Genomic DNA, 21770 nt, shown 5'->3' on the forward strand with positions numbered 1-21770 from the left:
CAACGTAAATTAAAATGTTTCATCAGAAAACAAATCAAAATTAAAATTAATAAAGTTTTATTTACATTCAACAATATCTCAAAAAGATTAAATAATTTTAAAATAATATTTTATTTTTTATAAAATAAATCAATTTTTTTTTAAAATCGGTCATTCTCAATCCCAAATTCAAATAAAAAAATTAAGCAAATAATTTAAAAATTTATTAAAGGATTATTATTATTATTATTATTTTTTTGCCTAAGGACTCGGGGAATCTTGAGACGACCCTCTCGACCACCGTGGGCAACTGTGCATTTCATTTTTATTTTTTTTATTATGTTTTTTTAGCTTGTGGGTACGTCAGGGGTTGTTTGGTCAAGGGTCATCTTTGATAACCATGTTTGATTTAGGGATTCAATTATTCCTGACTAATCATACATGCCCATCAATAGCAAACAACATTAATTTAGGAATTCAAATCAGAATGAGATTACCTTTGATTTTTGAGGTTTTTCTTGATTATGAGGTTATCAAAAATCTTAATTAAATAAAATAAAATCTTGGCTAAGTGTAATTATGAGGAAATAAGATTAAATAAAATAAAATCTTTGTTAAGGTGAGAGAATAATTAGGATTTTTTTTAGAGATATTGAGAAGGAAAGAGTTTTATAAGATATATATAATTAAATAGAATAAAACCTGGTTAATTGTAATGATGAGTAAATAAGGATATATGTAAAGTATAAATAGGAATAATGAATTAATTAATAAGATATAATTAATGAGTTAACATAATATTTATTAATGTGTATGTTACCATTAATTAATATTAATGACCTAATTTAATTTTTATAATGTTTACTTAATTATTTAATTAATGAGTCTCATTAATATTAGGGCCCTAGCCATGGCCATTATGCCTTGAGCCGGGCCTGCTGTGGGGCATGACTGTGCATCGCCGAATTTATTTTATTTATTTATTTTATTTTGTGATTAAATTATTTAAAATTTAGTGGTTGAATTACAGTATTAAATAAAAAAAATTAAAACGAACAAAATTGTAAGATTATCACGAGATGTGCATACGCAGGATGCCTGGACCGGGTCGATTCAGTATTGTGAACCGGAGTTAAGCCTACTCAACGGCCCATCGCCTCTCTCTCGCTCGCTGTGGGACTTCCTCCTCGGCCATCGCCAGAATCTCCTCGGCCAGCGCCTCCACTAACCGCCTCCGCCTCGCTATCCAAGGTCAGTCATAATCTCTCCTTCTTCCTATCCTCGCCTCGGCCTTCCACGTTCCGGCAACCGGCACTTTCTTCTCGTCTTCTCTATCCCCCTCGCTCAGCTTTCGCCCTTTCTCTTCCTTCCGTTCCCCAGAACCGTCCCTTCCTGAGCATAGACCACTACGTCGTTGCGTATCTAGTTACCTTTGCTTTGTTTTTCTTATGCTCGCTGTTCAACGCCCGTCCTCTGCCTTCTCTTGTATCCATCGCCACTACCGGCTGAGTCGGTTTAGGTCATCTTTCGTTTTTTAGTTTATATTCGTTTTTGAAGTTGTTCGCTTTAAGCGGATTGCTTGGTTGTTTCTTGATCTGGATTGTGGTTCTGGTCTTTGTTTCTGCATATATATTCTACGTGTAGATTTGGTTTGATCTATGCAAAATTTTATATTTCTTTCTTTCTTTCCTTCCCCGCAAGATATTATGGATCATTGGGTACGGCCATTTAGCATGCTGAATTTTCATCTAATTGATTGAGTAATACATTATCACATGTTAGGCTGAATGTATGTGATTTGACTTTCTTGTTATCCCACGATCATCTTCTTTTGCTAGTCTGATAATTGGAAGAAAATGGAAAATGGTGGAAGCTAGATGGAAGAGTAGCATAAAAAATAAACAAAAAGTTTACTCAAGTTTTCATAGGGTCATACTTGAATGACAAAGTGTTTCAATATTCTGATACGTGGTACACCATTTGATATTTGTAGTTGAAAGTGTTAGGAGTCTATGACTCCTGCTTCCTCCTTTGCCTCTCCTATACTCATTTTTTCCCCCAAAAGTACATTTGCCATTGTCATTGTTTTTAGTAGATGGTTTACCCACTGCTATAGTCATTTTCCTATTCAAGTGTTTGCTTGTACTATGTTAAAAGTCAGTATCATATCAACGTCTTCAAGCAACTGGGATAGAATGTTTTTGCCTTTTTCAGTGTATATTGTATTGATACCATCATTTTTCCATGCTTATGTAAAAGAAGGATCTTTTTGAACTGGCAGTATCAAAGCTTCTTAGGAAATAAGCATCTATGTGGCTTTCTTAAAAAATCTAAAGCATCCAAAGGAAACTATTTTTAATAGTTCAGACTTCAGAGATGGATTCAGATGTCTTAATCAGTTGCATAGTTGCAATCTATTTGAGTTTGGTTCAATAGATGGGAAGTACCTGCAAGTTTTAAGACGTGGTTTTTTAAAAAAATAAAAAATTGATTCCTTTTGTTGATTACAACTTTGTTCAAATAGTAGGTAGTCAATGGCAAAGAGATATGCTTGTTGAAGTTCCTAATATCTTAATTTCATATCATGGCAATTCACTTCTATGTCTTCTCATAAGTTTATTATTAGCTTGTATAGGATATTGTTGTCTTTACTGCAGTTGCTGCTAGGTTCTGTAACATGATTCATGGATTTCTTCCACTAAATATCTACCTTCAATATGCATGGCTTTTCCTCTTTACATATATATGTCTGTAACTTTCATTCATTATCGTGTATGGGAATAAGCACATGCATGTTCTCAGTTTGACACTTTTGGGCTTCATTTTTGGTTTTCTCCTGCTCGCGTTCTCTTTAAATTCTTAGACTACTTCACTGATAGGAGTATTGCAAGTAATCCTCAATGCTATTAGTATTGACAATAAATTGCACAGGCCACTCTTCATCAATGGTTTCTGCTCCTAATATAATGCAATATGGTGTATTGAATTCTTGACAGTGGTATTTACGTGGATCAATTCATGCAAAGAGGTTAGTTATTTAACTTTCATCCTTGCCATGTAGGTCATAACTGAGTAAGTTTATCTTTGGAAGCATTTTGTTTTTGTGATTCATACTCAGATCTTATATTTTGTTCGAACATGATTGCAAATATATAAGTCTGAGCTATATACACAAATATGTAAAATGGTATTGATGATGTTGGATGAATCTCTTCACACACTTTTGTAGTTTCATCACGCATGCATGTCAAGCAAACAATTTTAAAGCTCAAATTGGGTTTTTAAAGTGATGTTTCTCATATTATAAGATGTCTTCCACATCTCAAACAGAATTTTCCTAGTATAGTCCCACCTTGAGAGTTCTAGGATAACAAAAGGAGTTTGTAGGATTAGATTAATGAATTATAATTTACAATTAACTTGCACTTAAGCATTTTTAGCCAGTAGTTGAATCACAAAATTCAACGGATTAGTTCTCCCATTTGAATTACAATTAGCTTGCACTTGAGGCAAGTGGTTGAGTTAACAATTTAATGGATTAATTCTCTCATTTGAAGTTTGCTGTGACTTTTTGGTATTGGAGTGATAATCCCAAGCATGGTGAGATATTTGGAAAAGACATCTTGTGTGATAGTGAAGCTACCATTGAGCCTTACATATCATCAACTGTGGATGATTGTGGTTTGAGTTGAGTTGGACTTTGGATCTTAATAGGGATATTAAACCTTTAAGTGGGGAGAATGTGACATTATCATTTGGTAATATATGAGAGTTTTGAGGTGATGCAGGAGGTACCTTGATAGCTAAATGAACTACTAGTCACTTTGGCTGGTGGTTAACAAGATTGAGTCAATTCTCATTGGAGTGGGTTTTGACAGGAATTATAGATGTTATGTGTCTTGGGAGGATCTACTGCTGATTCTGATTTTTGAACTTTACAGGGAATCTGTATATTAATGATAAAAAATGATACTCAAATAATCTAAGGATTCAATGAAACGTGAATATGCTTGAATTTTTTGCTTTCTTTTGTTCCTTACCTTAATCATACACCTATTATTGCACTGATTAGTATTTAATTGAGTTGATGACATTGTCCTTGTGAAAAAAATAAAGCTTTAAAAACTCTTAAGAAGAAGCATGTACTGGATATAAATGCTATTTTTCATGTAAAATCTGTCACCAATTTCTTCATTGTTATATTTACAAGCTATTATTTTGAGAATGATATATTCGTTAATCCTTTATAATTGCTTATCGAAGAATGAAAATCTGACGTTTTCTTTTTAATTTTTAATCTTTGATGGCAAAATGGAAAATTTACCTAGACAGTCATAGGTGTTTGAGAATTACTGGAAACAGTTCACCATTGTTTTTAGCAGGATAATCGCCTTGTTCAAATTATGTACTTATTCCTGTGTTTTTCTAGTTTATGAAATACATGCAGTTTTATTTTCTAATTTAAAGCTCATAAACTCTGTTATTTACTATATGTTTCACTAAATACCTTAGTCTGCCATAGAGCAGATTCAACTATGTGATTCTATGGGGGAAAAAACTTTATCATAGTTTTCTTTTGAGATGACTTAGTTTTGGTAGTTGGCACATGATCCTCTCTTCTAACATTCTTTATTTTCTTTACTTTCATTATTCTGCATGTATTGGAATAACTTCTAGATTTATGACCTAATAGGTATGGGTTGCTGTGGTTGCTTTGGATTTTTGAGAAAGCCACAGAGATACCTTATCCCTTTCAGACGCTCTAGTGCTCCATTCCAAGAGTTCCTTTTGCCAGAAAACATGGATGATCATGATGGTATATTTTACAACAGAGACTATGGGAACCATCATTATGACAGTGATAGTGGTTCACAGCATGTTGTTAAGCATTCTGAAGAAATTCTCTTATGGAGAGCTCATAATGGATTGATATGCAGGGAGATCCCAGTAAAGGAAACTCGAAGGCTTATTCTTTCAGAGGTAAAGTTTAGATTTTCTGATAGCATTGAAGTAACGGTTGTTCCATTCAAATAAGGTAGCGATTTGGTAAAATCTTGTCATTGTAATCTTTAACTGGATCACATTATGATTTATGGCAAGCTTCTCTATTTATTAACTTCTGATTTTTCCTCCATATGGTAGTTACTCTTTGGTTTCATGTTGACTTTAAGGCTTTGTTTACTCCGAACGATGCAAAGGAGAGGGAAAAGAATTTATTGAGGAAATAAATCCCTAGGGAAAAGCAAAGGAAGGGAAAGAGAAAAGAAATATATTCATTGGGAAGGAGTAGGGAAGGGAAGGGAAGGGGGAAAGGAAGGTAAGGGGAAGGGATGGTGGCATAGTCCATCACGTAGTCGTAGGTCAAGCAGTAGCCACACTTGTGAGTCCTGGTCAACATCATCGCTGCAAACTCGCTCTGCAGCTTGACATCGAACAAGCACCCGAAATAGGTTGAGGTCAAAATGTCAATCATGGCCCAATCCGGCTCTTCCTTTTCATCAATGGGGATAGGGATTTCTTCTTGAGGGGTAGAGACAGGAGGAGGAGGAGGAGATACGGCAAGGGTGGTGGCGGAAGAGGCGTGGTCGAGGCATTGAGTTCCTCCTGGCCGGCGTCGACGAGAGCACCCTGGAGCTTCTCATACTCATCGATGAGTGTGAGAATTGTGGACTTGGAGCAGAGAGCCTCTTCCCGCTCCTTGTGGAGCGACTTCCCTTGTGCGAGGCTCTCCTCCGTTTGCAAGATGCGGTTATGCTTCTTGTGAATCCGTCTGTCCATTAGGTAAACAAAAGATAGGAAAATAATTCCTTTTATTTTGAAATAAATAAGAGAATTTTCTACCGTGGAAAATCCACAGTTTTTGTTTCCATTCTTCCATGTAAAGTGAGCCTGAAACTTTCTATCTTTGCAAGTTATCTCAATGTGATAGCAGAAACTCTTATAGGTCCACTTGAAAACCATAAATTTAAGTCCTCACCTCAAATTTTTTTCTTAGCAACATAAGTTTTCAACATTATTGAAACTAATAATAGCTTGTTGATGTTGATATATATTTTTAAACATCCTTACATGATTCCTCTTACCTTATGTGAAATAAGCTTTAGCTGCTCACTAGGGAAGTGAGGCACCATTCCCTATTTATTCCGGGTTCATTGTCATTGCCTTTTTATGTTTCATAGTTAAAAGTTGATCTGATGCTTCCATGATTGTGATAAAAGATGCCAACTAACCTCCACTTCTTTTTTGTTTCTTTGTCTTGTAATCTGAACATTATTTTTCCTTAATGCACTTTAGGATGATGATGGTAACAAGATGATCAATGAATATGTTCGGCAATGTAAGATTGGTTCTGGTAGTTATGGCAAAGTGGTAAGCTAGGCATACTGTTAGGTGTATCTTGCAGCTATTTGCTCTGAAGTGTAAAGAAATGTTTTTGCAAATGAGCAGGTCTTATACAGAAGCACCAAGGATGGGAAGCAATATGCAATCAAGGTACCAAAATCATTATTATCAATCCTTTGAATTGGTTTAGTCGGTAAGGTCAGAATTAAAAAAATATATAATAACAAACACAACTTTTTGGAAATGTTGTACCATCTATTGAAGATAGAATTCCTTACCTCATTTGCTCATTACAGAGTTACTGCACTCAAGGCAATATGCTCTTTGAGATTATGGAGAAGTTAAGCTTGGTCATAGATACAACGCCTAGCATTTTGTAATTAGTATGACCTAAAACCATTCAAAATTGGTTCTTATCCTGAATATCAGATTGATTTGTCCCTTGAATAATAGACACCAAATAATTGAGTTGTCTGAGACATTAACTGTCTTGGCTGAAAAATCACATTCTCATATGTTCTGAGCCTTTAGTAATGCAATTTCTCCTTCCGATCTCTCTTCTAGGCTTTATGAAACTATGCTACAGAATACTTTATGCAGGTTTAATGAGGAAAACAGAAACTTCTCAATAATTGAATCATTCCATTAATTAAACATGTGGGTTCTGTTCAAATGAATGTGTTCCATTTTTTTTCATTCACTATATGCATTACTTATGATGGCATTGCTTATTTTCCACAGAAAATCAGAATTGATTAAGCATGCTGGTTGCTAATATTGCAGATTTTCCACAAATCACATTTGTTAAAGTCGCATGTGGCTCCTTCTGAAACTGCCATGAATGATGTTCTTCGGGAGGTTAGTATGATTCTTGCAGATTGCTTCTAAATGCAATCTTCCCTGTAGTATTTTTTATCCTTCCCAAACTATAGGTGCACGTATTGTTTTCATCTGTTATCTATAGATGAGCAGTAAGGGTTCTGCAGGTAGCAATCATGAAAATGTTGGATCATCCAAATATAGTTAATCTCATTGAGGTCATTGATGATCCGAACACGGACAACTTTTACATGGGTATCCTCTCGCAACTAGTATTTGGTTGTTGTTACTTACACAATTAATTTTCCTATTGGTCATCTATCCTTTTGCAGTGTTAGAATATGTTGAAGGTAAGTGGAATTTTGAGGGCTCTGGAGCAGCTAATTGCTTAGGAGAAAGCACAACGAGAAGATACTTGCGAGACATAGTTGCTGGTCTGATGTATCTCCACTCTCATGTAGGACTTGCAGAGTACTAAGTTAAAACTTGTCTTACTTCATTGATTTTGTAATCATCTTGGACACCTGCTGGCTTACAGAAATCATTACTTTAATTTTTTTTCCTTTATTTTTTCTATTTTTTGCACAATGCATTTGATTCTTTATAAATTTATTTTGTGTTATGCTTCTAAAGTTGGCAAAATAATGGATGAAGAACATATTCCTAGTGAGCACACATAAGAAGGCTTTTTTTTTCTTTCTTTTCTTTCCATTGTTTGTTACATGACAGCTTTCTTTAGCAATTTGGTTCCTCTGCTCATCTGGAACACTGAAATCAAGCTCATGCTGAATATTGTACTCATACTAAGAATGATGTTTTATTATACTGAGAATCATACAGATGCGAATTCTAAAATTCATTTTCCTCTAGGAGACTTTGATCCACGAGGTTAGAAGAATAAAAAAAAAAAGGATTTAGTTTTGCAAGTGGATGTTTTGTAGTAGGTGAAGGCCTCAGGTTACCATATCAAGATTGGGAATGTTGCTTGTGTAGTCTGTAGAATTTAGTTAGCAATATATTGTTTCCTGGGTTTCTCTCATCTAATGAATCCAATTCAAAGAATAACATTAGTCTGACAGATTATTTCGTGTTATTGGCTGTTGAATTTTGCTGTGACAAGCTCATTCTCTGAATCTCAGAATGTCATCCATGGGGATATTAAACCTGATAATCTTTTGGTGACTAGAAGCAACAATATAAAGATAGGGGACTTCAGTGTTAGCCAAGTTTTTGAGGTATTATTTGGAACCTATTAACTCAAACCGCTGTGCTTACATTTATATTTTTGTCATTTCATACAAGCCTGGATGAACTGCAGGATAATAATGATGTACTTAGGAGATCGCCTGGGACTCCTGTTTTCACGGCACCTGAATGTTGTCTAGGTATGAATGACAATATCATGTTCTAACAATATCCCACATGAAACTTATACATCATCTTCTCCTATTTCCACACAGATGTTACCTATCACGGTAAGGCTGCCGATACATGGGCGGTTGGTGTTACCTTATATTGCATGGTCTTTGGCCAATATCCTTTTCTAGGAGAAACCCTCCAGGACACATATGATAAGGTGCACACAAACTACTCTTGAATCATGTTTTGCTTTACTTGCTTTAACTGACAACCGCAACTGAAAAATCTAGCTCTTGATGTAGATCGTCAACAATTCCTTAATTATTCCTGACGAAGTAGATCCACAATTGCGATATTTAATCGAAGGCCTTCTCTGCAAAGGTTTTTCTTGTTAACATTTATTCAATGCTTATCAATATCACCATCCTCATTCTTCCTCCCATTTCTCTACTCATGATATTTTGCCTCGCAGATCCTAAAGCTCGGCTAACCTTGCGTGCCGTATCGGAGCATCCTTGGGTCATCAGCGATGACGGTCCAATCCCACAGTACTTGTGTAGGTGCAGCAGGCTAAAGTCTTCTACTTGAAGAGCCTAGTAGGAGTCGCAAATTTAAACTGCGCAACAGTTTGATCCGATCTAGAGGCTGTAAGTGGACCGCGGAAATTATAACCAAAAAGCGTAATAAAAGTGATTGTATCAACGGCGAGTAACTTTGTGCTATTATAATCTTACCCATCTCTTTCAGTTTTTTTTTTTTTTTTGTAAGGTGGACATTTGTGTTTAACTTGTTTGCTATGGGATGGTGTTAATATGATTTGATAAGGTTATTCAATGAAAGTGTTTTTAATGCCATTTTCTCTTGGTGTCAAAGTGGCTAGTGTAATTTTAGAACTTGTATCATGATACGCGGTTAACTCATGGGCCCAAGGCACCAGATCTCCCTCCCCAAGTCCGACCAAACTTCATTTTGGATCGGACATTCTGGTTGAGTAGATGGCAACCCTTGGATAGATTGAGTTATTGAAAGCTATTTAAGTCGTACTAGCACTCAGTCCTTCTTATCCAATCGGATCTGATTGGGAGTGAGGTCCGATCGAATATCATGAAAGGTTACGGCCGTTGCATGAACCTCACCAGAGACCCATTGTTACGGGATAGCTGCTTGTCAACCCATTAGCTTGATATCTCTTTTAACGTCATATGTAACGGCTATCAGATAATCACTAGGATATCCTTGCACAACTAGTAGACACTTCCATCGTCACTATACAAGAGCGAGTCGATACAATTTGGACACGATGATAGTATGCTAGCAATATGCCTCCTTTTATGTGCTAGAGAAAATAACATTATATAAGAAGTCTCTTCCTGGTGTATAAGTAAATTCTTCCAATGAACTCTTCATTATTCCTTGTTATTATTGTTCGATCATCCTCACTGAGTCTCCTAACTTAATAATCCACATTGGAAAAAAAAATTATAATGGTATTTACTAATAAAAAATTATGATTTTATGATAAACATATTAACTGCCTAGTTTATTATTTTAGTGTATATTATATTGGATAAAAAAATAATTTCATATTCCATGCAATGTAGAAATATTTTGAAGATTTTAAAATTAAAGGGAGATTATGGAAATAAAAACTTACGTAAAGTTTCAGTAAGGGTTGAAGCGCAATTTCCTATATGAAGTACTATATTCGTGAATATTTATATTTGAGGGTTGTTATTGTTAAAACCGTTGTCCTTTTCTCGGTTGGTTTTCCCTTCGGAGAGAGAGAGAGAGAGAGGGGGGGAGAGGGAGAGAGCTTAGAGGTGTGTATGGCAGCGCCGAGTCGGTCATCGAGTTCCACCATGAGGAATCTTCTTCCTCCTCAAGAGCTCCTCGACGATCTCTGCAGGTGCTTCCTTCTATCGGTCATTTCTTCTTCTATCTCGTGTATCTTCTATTTAGGGTTCATTCTATAACTTTGCTTGAACACGATTCTTTTATTTATTTATTTTTATTTTGTTGCCTGTTGCTGTATTTTGTTGATTGAGTTTCAGAGTTTTGTTCTCATCTGGTAGCCAGCATGAATGTGTTTCCCCCTTGTTTGACACTCGTGTCTTCTGCAGTCGATTTGTGTTGAACGTCCCAAAAGAAGATCTGGAGTCGTTCGAGCGAATCTTATTCCTTCTGGAGCAAGCGCACTGGTTCTATGAAGACAATTCGGTGGAACAGAATCCTTCTCTAAAGTCCCTTTCCTTCAGGGAATTCACCTCTCTTAGTATCCTGTAAATTGTGAATGTTCGTAGATTTTAATCTAAAATAAGTTCCGGCATATGATGAAGCTCATGTTTTTATTATATGCTTATGTACGAACTTGATTTTTTCTAATCAGTTGTTTTTATCTTCTTCTTCATGCAAGTGGCTGGGTTTTGTTATATTTGGTTGTTTTTGTATATATTGTCTTAAGTGGTTCATGACTTGTAGATATATTATCTTCAATGATTTCTCCTCCAGGTTTCTACTAATTTCGGCTCTTTTCATAGGGTTCCCATTCTTATGCACCTTATATATTCTTATCAAATCATGTTACAGTTTTCTTTGACTATATTTAGTGTTTAAGAGTTGTGCTGCTTTAAGACCATATATTGCACATATTGATGACATATACAAGGACTTCACTTCTTACAAGTTTAGAGTTCCAGTGACTGGTGCAATCATTTTGGATGAATCTTACGACAGGGTAAGTTACAAATGGCAGTTCATTATTTCTTGGCTCTCTTCAGTCTTTGTTCTGCTCCATTGGAAATGAAGATAACAGCATCTTGTTGTTTTGCATTAGTGCCTTATCATAGATCCTTGAAGCAAATACTTTATTCAATTGGGTATAACTGTGTTTATATGTTGATTATTCATTTTACATTCTGAAGTTTAGGAGAAAGAAAAGAGTTTCATAAACAATTGCTAACCAATAAAACTGTCAAATCTTTCAAAAAGACAAAGGTCCATGTAGTTTGCCTAAATAGTTTACTCATGCATACAACTGCAGTTTTATTGATAATACACCTTTCATATCAAGCTTCTATTTCTTTGACAAAAAAAAACCATTCTTTTATTTTTTTTTAGGAAAGGTACTCTCATTGTCGCTTGCAAATATCAGAAAGTTTGATGAAGGGAAAATATTTCTTAGGTTTGAGTTAGTCACCTCTACATATCAGAGGAGGTGGGATACAATGTACCATGCAAACAACCCGATAAAGTTGTCTGGCTATAATAATAAAATAAACTAGTCGAACAGTCCTTTAGCTGGACCATGGGTGTCAATCTTGCCTAACTTGTCATATAGCTTAGTGAAATGCGAAGCACTGAAGAATTTGATAAAGCTATTGACAAACGGTTCTTGAATAGAGTTGTGAAGAGACAATCATTTTGTACATTACTCACTCCATCATTTCTGATTTAAGTCACAATATCAATATCACTATGTTACAGGAACACTTCTATTCAAGTGATGGCTGACAATTATTTTTTTAAAAAGAATTATATAAAGCATCTACATAGATATTGTTCATATGGCTGAGACTAGCTGTTCATCTAATATCTGGTAATGGTTCTTTTCAGTGTTTACTTGTCAAGGGTTGGAAATCTGGAGCAAGTTGGAGTTTTCCTCGCGGTAAAAAGAGCAAAGATGAGGAAGATCACACATGCGCAGTCCGTGAAGTAAATCCATATCCTGGCAACTCTGCCTTTTGTTGAAGTAGTTTCTATGCAAAATTTCAAAGAAATTGTTATGCAAACTTTACTAATATTTTTGGTCAGAAATTTATTGGAGAAAGTATTATCATTGTCCTGATCATCAGTTGACATCCAAATCCTCCACTTTCTTCATTCTTGTAGTATTGTTTATCTCTATTACATGTTTGTTCAGGTTGGCTTCATGTATAATTTATTCATTTCCCTGCTCACGTAATGATTAATGCAGGTCCTTGAAGAAACAGGATTTGATGTTTCGAAGCTTTTGAATATGGACGACTATATTGAGGTAGTAATTGGTCAGCAAAGGGTGCGACTTTACATAGTCACTGGAGTCAAGGAGGACACAGTTTTTGCTCCTCTAACAAAAAAAGAGATCAGCGTATGCAATAATACAAACTTTCTAATATTATCCTTTTATCAATAAATCTTTGCATCATTTTATAGATTGGCAAGATCTTGTCTACTTTGCATCTCTCTATGAACAGCCTATTTGTCTAGGCTTTCACAAAAATCAAAGTCGGACTAAGCTTTTCATGTTTTTGGCAGCAACTATATAGCTTTAGGATTCTTTTTCCTTTCTAATGTTCTCTGCTTTGATTTTACTTACTATAGTTCCGCAATTAACTTTAACATTCTTTTTCTATTGCTATTATTAGCATCTCCTTATTTTCTTCAAAAAATCTACAGTAATGGACAATTAACAACAGACAGGAAAACAACTATATGTAAACTGAAATCTCTTATGCAGAACAAAATTCGTCATGTTTGCTTTGCAATTTATTATAATATTTTGGAAATTGATTAGTTGTCTCAATCATCTGTATGTTAGTTGTTTTTTATCATTCAGTTCCTAAATACGCCTAGTGCTCTAGATCTGCTTGCGGTATATTTTTTGCTTATATATTCCTTTTGCTATCACTTGGATAAGCCAATTATATCGTCTCATGTGGAATTATTAAAAAGAAGAGCCTTATTCATTGTTATTCAAAATAGTTTCTTTCGTCTCATGTAGGAAATCTCATGGCACCGTATTGACGAACTTCAACCAGCTAGCGATGAAGTAATGTCACGCGGAGTAAATGGGTTGAAGCTTTATATGGTTGCTCCCTTTTTGTTGTCAGTATCTCGTACCATTCTATTTTCTTTATTTCTATTTTGGTTTTCGTGTGATCTTGTTACGAAACTGAGTCTGTTGTTTTCTTCTGTGTGCAGAGCTCTGAAATCATGGATCACTGCACATCCTCCTCCTCCAGTAACTCAGAAATCAGATGGATCTTCTAAAGGTCCAGTGCATGAGACTCTCTTTTCTCTTTTTCATATAGTTTCACTTTTCATCCTTTGAATTATGTTTCCAACGCCGACGGCGATCACCAAGTTTCACCCAGCATTTTTAACAAAGGCATAAGATCTTCGATTCCGTAGAACTAGAAAATGCAGTGCCTTCTTCCAGAAGTGATGAACTTTGATTTAATACTTCCTCTCTAATTTTGCAGGAACCAGTGTATGGAAGGCCAAGAGCAGTTCTGAAGGCGCGACAACGGTGGTACCCGAGAATTCTCTGTTTCAAGCTGGATCTGGACCTCAAAAAGTCGATAACGGACCTGGTAAAAGCTTCAGAAACTTCAGGTTCGACGCCGCGAGTATCTTACAGGCAATGGAAGCTGCTTTTGCTGCCAACTGAGGTGTGCTCCATCTTACAAACTACTCTCCATCCTCCATTGCACTTGCAACTGCTGCCATGAGCAGAAGAATTCAAATTTGATAAATCTATCCACTTAGAAATATATATATATCTTTTTAGTAAGTCATGAAATATGTCACTAAATCTATCCTCTTAGAACCTTCAGATGTGAGCGTAGAACTTGTTTGCTCTTGTGCAAAATCTATAAATGCATAAATGATGGGATCTTATATATCTCTCGATAGGTTGGTATAAATATAATGTATTTCGATTGTAATTAATTAAAGGGAACCAAATCGAAAATGAGATCTCTTCATCAAAACGATAAACTAGATCTCAAAAATAAAAGAGAATAGATCAATTTCAAGGGGTGAATAAGTTAATTTAATTAGACTTGCTATCAAAAAAGGACTTGTTTATAATTTTATACTGCATTATGTTCATTTTTCAAATTAGCACCTATAATTTTCCTCCAAGGCAATTTCGTCCGCTATTCTCCTCCTGTAGGCTGTAGCCGCTGCTGCTGTTTTATATCAATTGAAACCCTCATTTCTCTTCCCCTAGCTCTGCTTCGCCCTTCGCCACCGCGGGCTTCACCGCGTCGGGTCTCTGCTCGACCGATCTCGCCGCCTTCGGCCGCGTCGACGCCCCGCTGGCGTGGGAGGAAGAGGAGGAAGCGCCGCCTTTGGGCTTGCGCCGCTGCGGGTTCCTGGGCGCGGCCGTTGCATCCTCGCCGCTCCCTTTCTTCCGCCCTTGCTTGGCCCCTTCGTCCTCCGCTGCCGCAACGCTGTCGGCGCGGCCTCCGGCAGGCTGCGAGCGGCGCGACCTCCGGGTAGATCCGCCGTCGAGGCCGGGGGAGGACCGCGGAGGCGGCGCGTCGCTCGGGTGGGGATCTGCGGGCGAAAACGAAGTGAGATAAGGCGGATACATCGAGCTAACAGCGAAAAGGGAATGAACCTGGTACGGCCTTGTTTTGTGCAGCTGCGCCGGCGGTGGCCGCCGGCGATCGGAACTCGGTCATCTGGAAGAGGATTATAAATGTAGCGGTAATGTAGAAAATAATAAGATTTAGAGGGGTAGATTTTTAATATCTAGGGGTGCATTTTAAAATAACTAAATACCTAGAAATTAAAATGATAATTTTAATTTTTTTTACATATTAAAATAAATTTTTTAAAATGAAAATAAAAAATAAAAATGTAGAAATGAATATGGAATTTGAGCTCGTCGTAGTTAACGTACCCAAGTAGGAGAATTATTGATGGACTGACCGTCACAACCGATGTGCGCCACGTGCTTGACGTCTGTGGGGTGACCAATTTGCATCTCCGGTTCTTCCTCTTCATCTAAGAAAAAAAAATAAAAAACAATTATCCAATTAAAAACAATCCGACTAATATTAAGAGAGCAGATTTTCTGGATTTTTTTTTTTTATGATGCAGAAGATGGATCATTCATATTTTTACTATCGTAACATAGTCTCGGAGTCAATAGTTCAGATCTCTTGGATCTTAAATTATGATGGTAAAAAAGTGAATTGTGACCGGATCGTGACCATGATCTAATCGTAAATATGAATGATTCATCCCCTGGATCATAAAAAATGATCTAAAAGATCTAGCTCATTAGGAGAGCAGATCATCAACTAATCCTATAAAAATATAGATTAGTAATTCTCACTTTTGACTTGTATCATAGTCTCAAAGTCAATAATTCAGATCTCTTGGATCCTAAATCTTTATTCTTTATAAAATGACACATTTTGATATCGTTTTATTTACGCTCACAGCACCAAAAATAATAAATTAGTGTTGTTTTAAGTTTTAGTATCTTCAATGTGGTTTTTTTTTATTAAAATATAGGTATTTTATAATTATTGGGGGGTGTTTTTAACATTTTTTATGAAAATTGCAAGTTTCGATTGAATTTATTTTTTTCTTATAAATTGATACTTTTTTAAGTTTAAGTATGTTGAGTATAATATTCTTTATCCATTTTTTTTTGTCAGAATTTAAACTATGAGGGTAAATTGAACGATATCTAAAGTGTGTCATTTTGAAAGGATGAAGAAAATCCGGATTTAGGGTCCAAGAGAGAACTATGAGGTCAAGACCAAGCCTTAAATATAATTGACATTCTTACGTTTTAGGTGCCATAGTAGCAAAATTGTTAAACTATTTGGGAGAGTAATGGAAAAATTTGTAATGTGATTTTTAATAATTTATTTTTAAAAAAATCATCCTTTTCTTCTTATAATCATCCATAAATTTAGAGAAATATATATATAAATTATGAAAAAAACGCACCAAATATTTGAGAAATATAACGAAGGCCTTTGAGGATGTTCTTCATCTTCATCCCGGTCCCCATGTTGCCCAAACGCAGTTAGCTCTAACGTAACTGCATAAACCACGGCAACCAAAGAATAAGAAACAAATTTATAACCAATATAATTTAACAAGCTCTTACCACTTCCAATCAAATTTAATTTGTATCTTTTAAAACAAAGAAAAAAAAAAAGAAAAACCTATAAATCAAGGCATTTGATAAATGGCAAGTAGAATGAAAAGAATCGCATGGAGAAATTAGAATGGGAAAGAAGACAATGTAAAAATTTGTTAGAGAGGAGCTGAAGTGATTAAATTAGGGAAAGAAGGATTCAAGTGGAGTTTTTTTTTTTTTTTTTAAAAGTATTGTTATTATTATTATTATATTTTAGGTTTTGCTATTTTAGTTCTTGGAAGGTCATTGGCGTCAACGCGCAAAGCGCGGGAAGTAGAGAGAGGTGGAGAAGTTACTTGCTGAATCGACGGGACAAATAATTAGATGATTACGAAATGTAGCGCCGGGAATTAGAAGAGTTGAGTTGCTAACTAATTAGAGGACGATCCCTACACTTCTAAAAATATATAAATGTATATTTATTTTTATTTTTATTTTTATTGTTAGTATTATTATTATTGATGAGACAATGGTAGAATCGTGGATATTTCTAATAAGAGAGATATATACTGGATAAATATATCAAGCTAAGAAAGCAACGATGATGCTTGTGTGCCCATCCAGGTGTTTTTTTTTTTTCCAATTTCTATCCATTAATTGAATCTTAGTTTCAACGGATAAATTGATAATTTCTTTTAATAGATGATTGATTTAAAAATATTGGATTGATAGACCATTTATGAATATTTTTTTATTTATTTTAATAGACGTTGGAAAATTTTCATGGGACTAGACCGGTAATCTTAGAATTATTCGATATAAGCTGGATACCTAGTGTTAACTAAAAAAATGATACTCATATGTCCCCTATCAATTAGCATAGTTAGTATCTACATGGATAGATACTCTAATAGATCATGGAATATATTTTCAACTGGTACAAAATATCTTAATAGGTGTCCGACTTATTTTATGCAAAAGGACATTGTGCTAGAGCAAATGCCCCCCGATGTCCTCCGATGATTTATCCCCTTTCAGGGAGTGTAGGGTCGCACTAGAGGGATGGTTAAGATGACGACTTCACTTTTGCTCCAATAATGATACTCATGTTGCCCTCAGGGCAATGCCTAAGCATCTAACGATAAAGTCCCAACCTCGATAAATTAATAGATGAATTTCTCTTAATAAACGATTGACCTAAAAACGTTGGACTGACAATGATCGGATTAGTTGCCTCCATGATTAGTCAACGTAAACTAAATACCTTATGTTAATTAAAAAATAATAATACTCCTGTTTGAATAATCATAAATTAACCTAAGAATGCTCGGTTGATGGGTCATCCGATGCAAGCACTTTTCGAATTATCTTGATGGTCAAGTGAGAAATTTCGATGGAGTTAGATCAATCATCCTAAGATTAATTGGTGCAAATTGAATACATGATGCTAATTAAAATAAAAATAAAATAATAAAAAATGATACTCGAGTTGAAGTCCCGGGCTATGGTGCATTTTTCTCCTTGGTGATATTAACAAATATAAGATGTTGTTCTGCTCGATCGTCTCACAGTATCATTTGTCCAAGTCAGTCGATCAGTAGCGATTTGCGTCACGTTGAAGTAATGTGGCTATTAGTTTACGCGTGATTTGCATGTCATAGACCCATTCTGCACATTTTGTAAGTGAAAATAGTGGCAACAACTTAATCTTGATTAGTCAAATATTTTTTTTATATATAAAAAAAAAACTGATTTAGCTGGTCGATCAAATCAAGTAGCGTACGATGATACATGAAATTTTACTTCTATCTTTCCAATCTACATTCTTTGTTTTTTTTCTCAAAATGTCAAAACAGACAGTCCTTTTTTTTGAATCTGTGTCGAGTTGAGAATTCGCACACCATCACCTCGTTAAGCGAAGTGATAGTTTTAAAGATTTGAAATATAACAGCAATTTAATTTTAAACCTATGCTCAAAATCACGAAGAAACTGGGCATCCATGAACACACTGTTGAAATTTCACTAGCATATAGAAGGCATTCAAAATAAGATATTCGCAGAACCACCAAACGTAAAACAAACGCAATAACCAGGCATTCTTACACTACAAACTTAGCTTAGTCCATAACTGATCATAACACATACCTCCAGGAAGCAGGGCGATCTCTCGATATCACCAGAACTCTCGATCCAGAATAGTCGAAAGCAGGGCAGTACAAATCGTCGGGGCCAATTGTTTCCTTCACATCTATCGTATTCCCGCGGTCGAAGCAAAAGGTCTGAGAATTTTCATCACGAAGGGCATCGAAGACGAAGAGCCCCAGCCCGCAGATGCCCATCACGGTGTTGCCATTTCCCCAAACTTGAGTCAGCGCGGAGTGGTGAGCGTGGGAATTGAATTCCGGCAGTTGGTACGACGCGACGAGCTTTCCTTTGCGCAATGAGTAATGCTGTATGCGGGATCGCGGACAGCCTTTGATGGGCAATCTTCCTTCGGTGCTCCCGACGAATATGTAGTCTCCGCGAGAGAAGATCGAATGGCCTGTGCCTCCGTGCTTAGACACTTTGATCCCGATACCGGACGGAATCCGAAAATCGAGCACATTGATGCTTTCTTGAGTGCAGAAGACACCATCGTTGCCCTCCACCTCCGATGAACTCACCCTGTACTTAACAAATTTGAGAGTTGCAAATTTATCTATAAAAAGTTGACGAGGGGAGAGGATAACCTTTGTTGAATGCCGCCGCTATGTTCAGCATCAGTGTTGTTTACATGAAGTGAATAGATCCTCTTTCCGGAAAAGGCAACAGACAATAGCGGCTGTGGGTTTAGAGAGTTGACATCCCAAAGGCTAATGGCTTCAGTTCCTGCTATGATCACCTTTCCTCTACTTCGCCATTGCAGAGGGCTCGAGTAGTCCATCCCAGTCACAGGGCTGCTAGTCTCCCACTTCATCACTAGCTCTCCGTCGCGGATATCGTAAGCATTGACAGATTTCTGTCTTGTGGCAGTGGAGATTAGGAGCGGGCCACAAGGCTTGTACCACCATTGTTGCTGTGATGTTCTCAGACTGGCATTACTTAGCGATCCGAGAGGTATCCTAGACGGCCATGGCGATGGGGAGTTATCAGTTGAATCTCCTATGCAAAATGCTTTTACTTCTCTTGTATAATAATCCCATGAACAAAATCCAGATTCCATAGCATTCCCAGCTGATGCTGCAACCACATATTTCCCGGAACATCCGTCTGTTCCTGGTGCTCGGATTAACCAACAATCACCCCACACATTATTCGACATGGCTGATGGTGGATTGTATTCAGCCTTGAACTGAAACATGGAAAAGTGAGTTAGTGTAAAGGAGAAGTTCTTTAAAAAACAAAGGGGGAAGATGTATAGCAGTAATAAAAGTTGAAAGTTTCACCTCATAGTTAGTCATGTCATAATACGAGCAGGATCCATCGTGATGGGAAAGAAGAACAGCTTCTCCTTCAGAAACAAACCATCCGCCAGTCGAGGGCTTCTGTCCAATCTCACACAACTGATCTTTGTAAGGTCCCTTAGGTTGTTCATGTAACATCAATGCAGAGTTTTTCTCCACGTTGTCAAATTCTTCAAAATTTTCATCTGCCACGAGTTCAATTCCCCCCTTGGAATAGTCACTGACCATCTTCTTTGAGGCATATTCTGCTGCAGAGATGATTCTCGCTTGTACAGTCATGCGCTCAGATGCCAAATTCACATGTTTGCTAGGTTCACCTTGCTCCAAATCTAGAGAAGCCAAGAACTTCATTGCAATAGGATTTTCGCCAACAGAACACGATGAACCATCTTCGAGGTCTGAATCACTGCGATCTGAACCATGACCTCCCAAAATGCCAGATGAGTTCCTGTCCTTTAAAAACTTATGATGCGGGAAGAACCTTGCTTCTATCACGTCATTTTTCAATTCTCTAACTGTATAGCTCGGAATGATTGTTTGATCTGTGTGATCAGGTACGCAGTTGTTTTGATCCTCACAGTTTGCTTTGATGACTTTAGAGGAATCCTGTTGAGATGTAGTAGTACCACGAACTGCATGGGCAACAGCTTTCTCGATTCCACATATTTGGCTCTGGATATCGGAGAGAATCAACTTTGAATCATCAGGGTTGTTGCCATCCAATATCTCCTTCGTCCGCTTGATTTCAGATGCAATTTTTTGAACTTTTCCTTCCAACATCGCCAACTTCTCATGCAACTTACTAGGGTATTTGGACACAACTCGAGCACCTTTGACATCATCATTCGACTTCTCAAAAACCCTAATATTTGCAGATCGTCCATGCGCAACCTCAACTTTCGGAACTGAATCAACACGCTCCTCCTCACAGGGGATATCCTTGATCTTAACATCATATCCTACATCTTTTGACGGCTCCAATTGCATTACCAAACAGTCTTCCTTCTTCGTATTTGATGTTGTAGCATGAGCAACAATTTCATCAGTTTGACCCTGAGGTTTCGGATTAGATACTGCATAACTTGTGTCCTTCAGGCCACTGGGAAAAAATCTTGGGGTTTCTCCATCGATAGCCTTTGAACTTGAGACCAGAAAGGTCTTATTCTTACTATTTTGCATAGATGCATTTTCCTTCAAATTTGTTACCTTCTTCTCCAGAAAAGGAGGTTCATTTTTCTGTTTCGAGGAGTTCGAGGATCCTTTTGCATTCAAATCGCCATCACTCTTGCGACCTAGTTTCTCTGCGATCAAATCCAAGGACTTTGTATCTCCTTTAGGCTTAGGGTTACGAAGGTACGAGACGCCGCCAGTCGCAGTCGCTAATCTCTCAGCATTTCTCATCAAACCCTGGTCGTAAAGCCCCTTCCCCGGCAGCAACGCACCCGAAACGCCGAAACTCTTCCGCCCTCCAGCCTCTGCTTCCAGATCCCGCCCCGGCGCTCTTCCCAGTTGGTCGGACGTGGAAACCCTATGTGGTCGGCGATCTCCGCGGATGTCAGACACCAGATCGGAGGGTTTGCAGGACTTACCTCTCGGCAAAGACGACGTGGAGAAGCGTACGGCAGCGAATGGTGGTGCTGGCTTTTCCTCGACCTTGCGACGGGATGAAGACGCCCTCCCTACTGAGACGTCCCTGGGGTTCTCCTTGCCGACGGCGACGGTGCTCCTCCGGGGAGCGGAGACAGGTCGCTTATCGGTAGGGGTAGAGTGGAGTGGTCCCTTGTTGTTCGGCTTACACGCCATGATCTTGTTCCCCCCGCCTCCTCTCTCCTTGAGCCGCGTTGACATCTGGATCCCGGCGATCACCGGCCAGATCTGGAGATCCCCCCTTTCTCTCTCTCTCTCTCTCTCTCTCTCTCTCTACAAAGAGGAAAGAGTGATTTGAATTTTAAAGCTG

At 37.2% G+C, this 21770-nt stretch overlaps 4 protein-coding genes across 4 annotated transcripts; 2 read left to right on the forward strand and 2 right to left on the reverse strand.

The window, feature by feature from the left end:
• The first annotated feature begins 1085 nt into the window (after positions 1 to 1085).
• Positions 1086 to 9353, forward strand: LOC122037050 (serine/threonine-protein kinase GRIK2-like). Its single transcript, XM_042596505.1, has 13 exons — positions 1086 to 1230; positions 2911 to 3007; positions 4673 to 4959; positions 6274 to 6348; positions 6427 to 6471; positions 7105 to 7179; positions 7308 to 7395; positions 7473 to 7597; positions 8280 to 8375; positions 8459 to 8525; positions 8601 to 8716; positions 8802 to 8880; positions 8972 to 9353. Exons 2-13 carry the CDS (start codon positions 2998 to 3000, stop codon positions 9085 to 9087), a joined length of 1179 nt encoding a protein of 392 aa, XP_042452439.1. The 5' UTR covers positions 1086 to 1230; positions 2911 to 2997; the 3' UTR covers positions 9088 to 9353.
• Positions 9354 to 10243: 890 nt separating this feature from the next.
• On the forward strand, positions 10244 to 14161 carry LOC122037061 (mRNA-decapping enzyme subunit 2-like). The gene is made up of 8 exons (XM_042596522.1): positions 10244 to 10405; positions 10620 to 10771; positions 11106 to 11233; positions 12112 to 12210; positions 12473 to 12625; positions 13259 to 13362; positions 13459 to 13529; positions 13740 to 14161. The coding sequence occupies exons 1-8, from the start codon at positions 10326 to 10328 to the stop codon at positions 13925 to 13927; spliced, it is 975 nt and encodes a 324-aa protein (XP_042452456.1). The 5' UTR covers positions 10244 to 10325; the 3' UTR covers positions 13928 to 14161.
• Positions 14162 to 14473: 312 nt separating this feature from the next.
• LOC122037040 (CRIB domain-containing protein RIC1-like) lies at positions 14474 to 16297 on the reverse strand. The gene is made up of 4 exons (XM_042596494.1): positions 16234 to 16297; positions 15170 to 15273; positions 14885 to 14948; positions 14474 to 14820 (listed from the first exon to the last, which is right to left on the reverse strand). The coding sequence occupies exons 1-4, from the start codon at positions 16295 to 16297 to the stop codon at positions 14474 to 14476; spliced, it is 579 nt and encodes a 192-aa protein (XP_042452428.1).
• Positions 16298 to 18366: 2069 nt separating this feature from the next.
• Positions 18367 to 21770, reverse strand: LOC122037088 (KIN14B-interacting protein At4g14310-like). The gene is made up of 3 exons (XM_042596564.1): positions 19796 to 21770; positions 19100 to 19701; positions 18367 to 19034 (listed from the first exon to the last, which is right to left on the reverse strand). Exons 1-3 carry the CDS (start codon positions 21659 to 21661, stop codon positions 18503 to 18505), a joined length of 3000 nt encoding a protein of 999 aa, XP_042452498.1. The 5' UTR covers positions 21662 to 21770; the 3' UTR covers positions 18367 to 18502.

Source organism: Zingiber officinale, unplaced genomic scaffold (assembly GCF_018446385.1).
Source record: "Zingiber officinale cultivar Zhangliang unplaced genomic scaffold, Zo_v1.1 ctg232, whole genome shotgun sequence".
Classification (NCBI taxonomy): Eukaryota; Viridiplantae; Streptophyta; class Magnoliopsida; order Zingiberales; family Zingiberaceae; genus Zingiber; species Zingiber officinale.

Bases quoted from the DNA above. Each gene is read 5' to 3' on its own strand.
- LOC122037050 (XM_042596505.1), top strand. The intron at 4,960-6,273 runs GTAAAGTTTAGA...AATGCACTTTAG, and splicing joins GAAGGCTTATTCTTTCAGAG to GATGATGATGGTAACAAGAT. The intron at 7,396-7,472 runs GTATCCTCTCGC...ATCCTTTTGCAG, and splicing joins CACGGACAACTTTTACATGG to TGTTAGAATATGTTGAAGGT.
- LOC122037061 (XM_042596522.1), top strand. From the start codon at position 10,326: ATGGCAGCGCCGAGTCGGTCATCGAGTTCCACCATGAGGAATCTTCTT. The intron at 12,626-13,258 runs GTATGCAATAAT...CGTCTCATGTAG, and splicing joins TAACAAAAAAAGAGATCAGC to GAAATCTCATGGCACCGTAT. The intron at 13,530-13,739 runs GTCCAGTGCATG...CTAATTTTGCAG, and splicing joins ATCAGATGGATCTTCTAAAG to GAACCAGTGTATGGAAGGCC.
- LOC122037088 (XM_042596564.1), bottom strand. From the start codon at position 21,661: ATGTCAACGCGGCTCAAGGAGAGAGGAGGCGGGGGGAACAAGATCATG. The intron at 19,702-19,795 runs GTGAAACTTTCA...TCCATGTTTCAG, and splicing joins ATGACATGACTAACTATGAG to TTCAAGGCTGAATACAATCC. The intron at 19,035-19,099 runs GTTATCCTCTCC...TGTTAAGTACAG, and splicing joins AGCGGCGGCATTCAACAAAG to GGTGAGTTCATCGGAGGTGG.
- LOC122037040 (XM_042596494.1), bottom strand. From the start codon at position 16,297: ATGGGGACCGGGATGAAGATGAAGAACATCCTCAAAGGCCTTCGTTAT. The intron at 15,274-16,233 runs GTGCGTTTTTTT...TTTTTTTCTTAG, and splicing joins TTATATTTCTCAAATATTTG to ATGAAGAGGAAGAACCGGAG. The intron at 14,821-14,884 runs GTTCATTCCCTT...TTTCGCCCGCAG, and splicing joins ACAAAACAAGGCCGTACCAG to ATCCCCACCCGAGCGACGCG.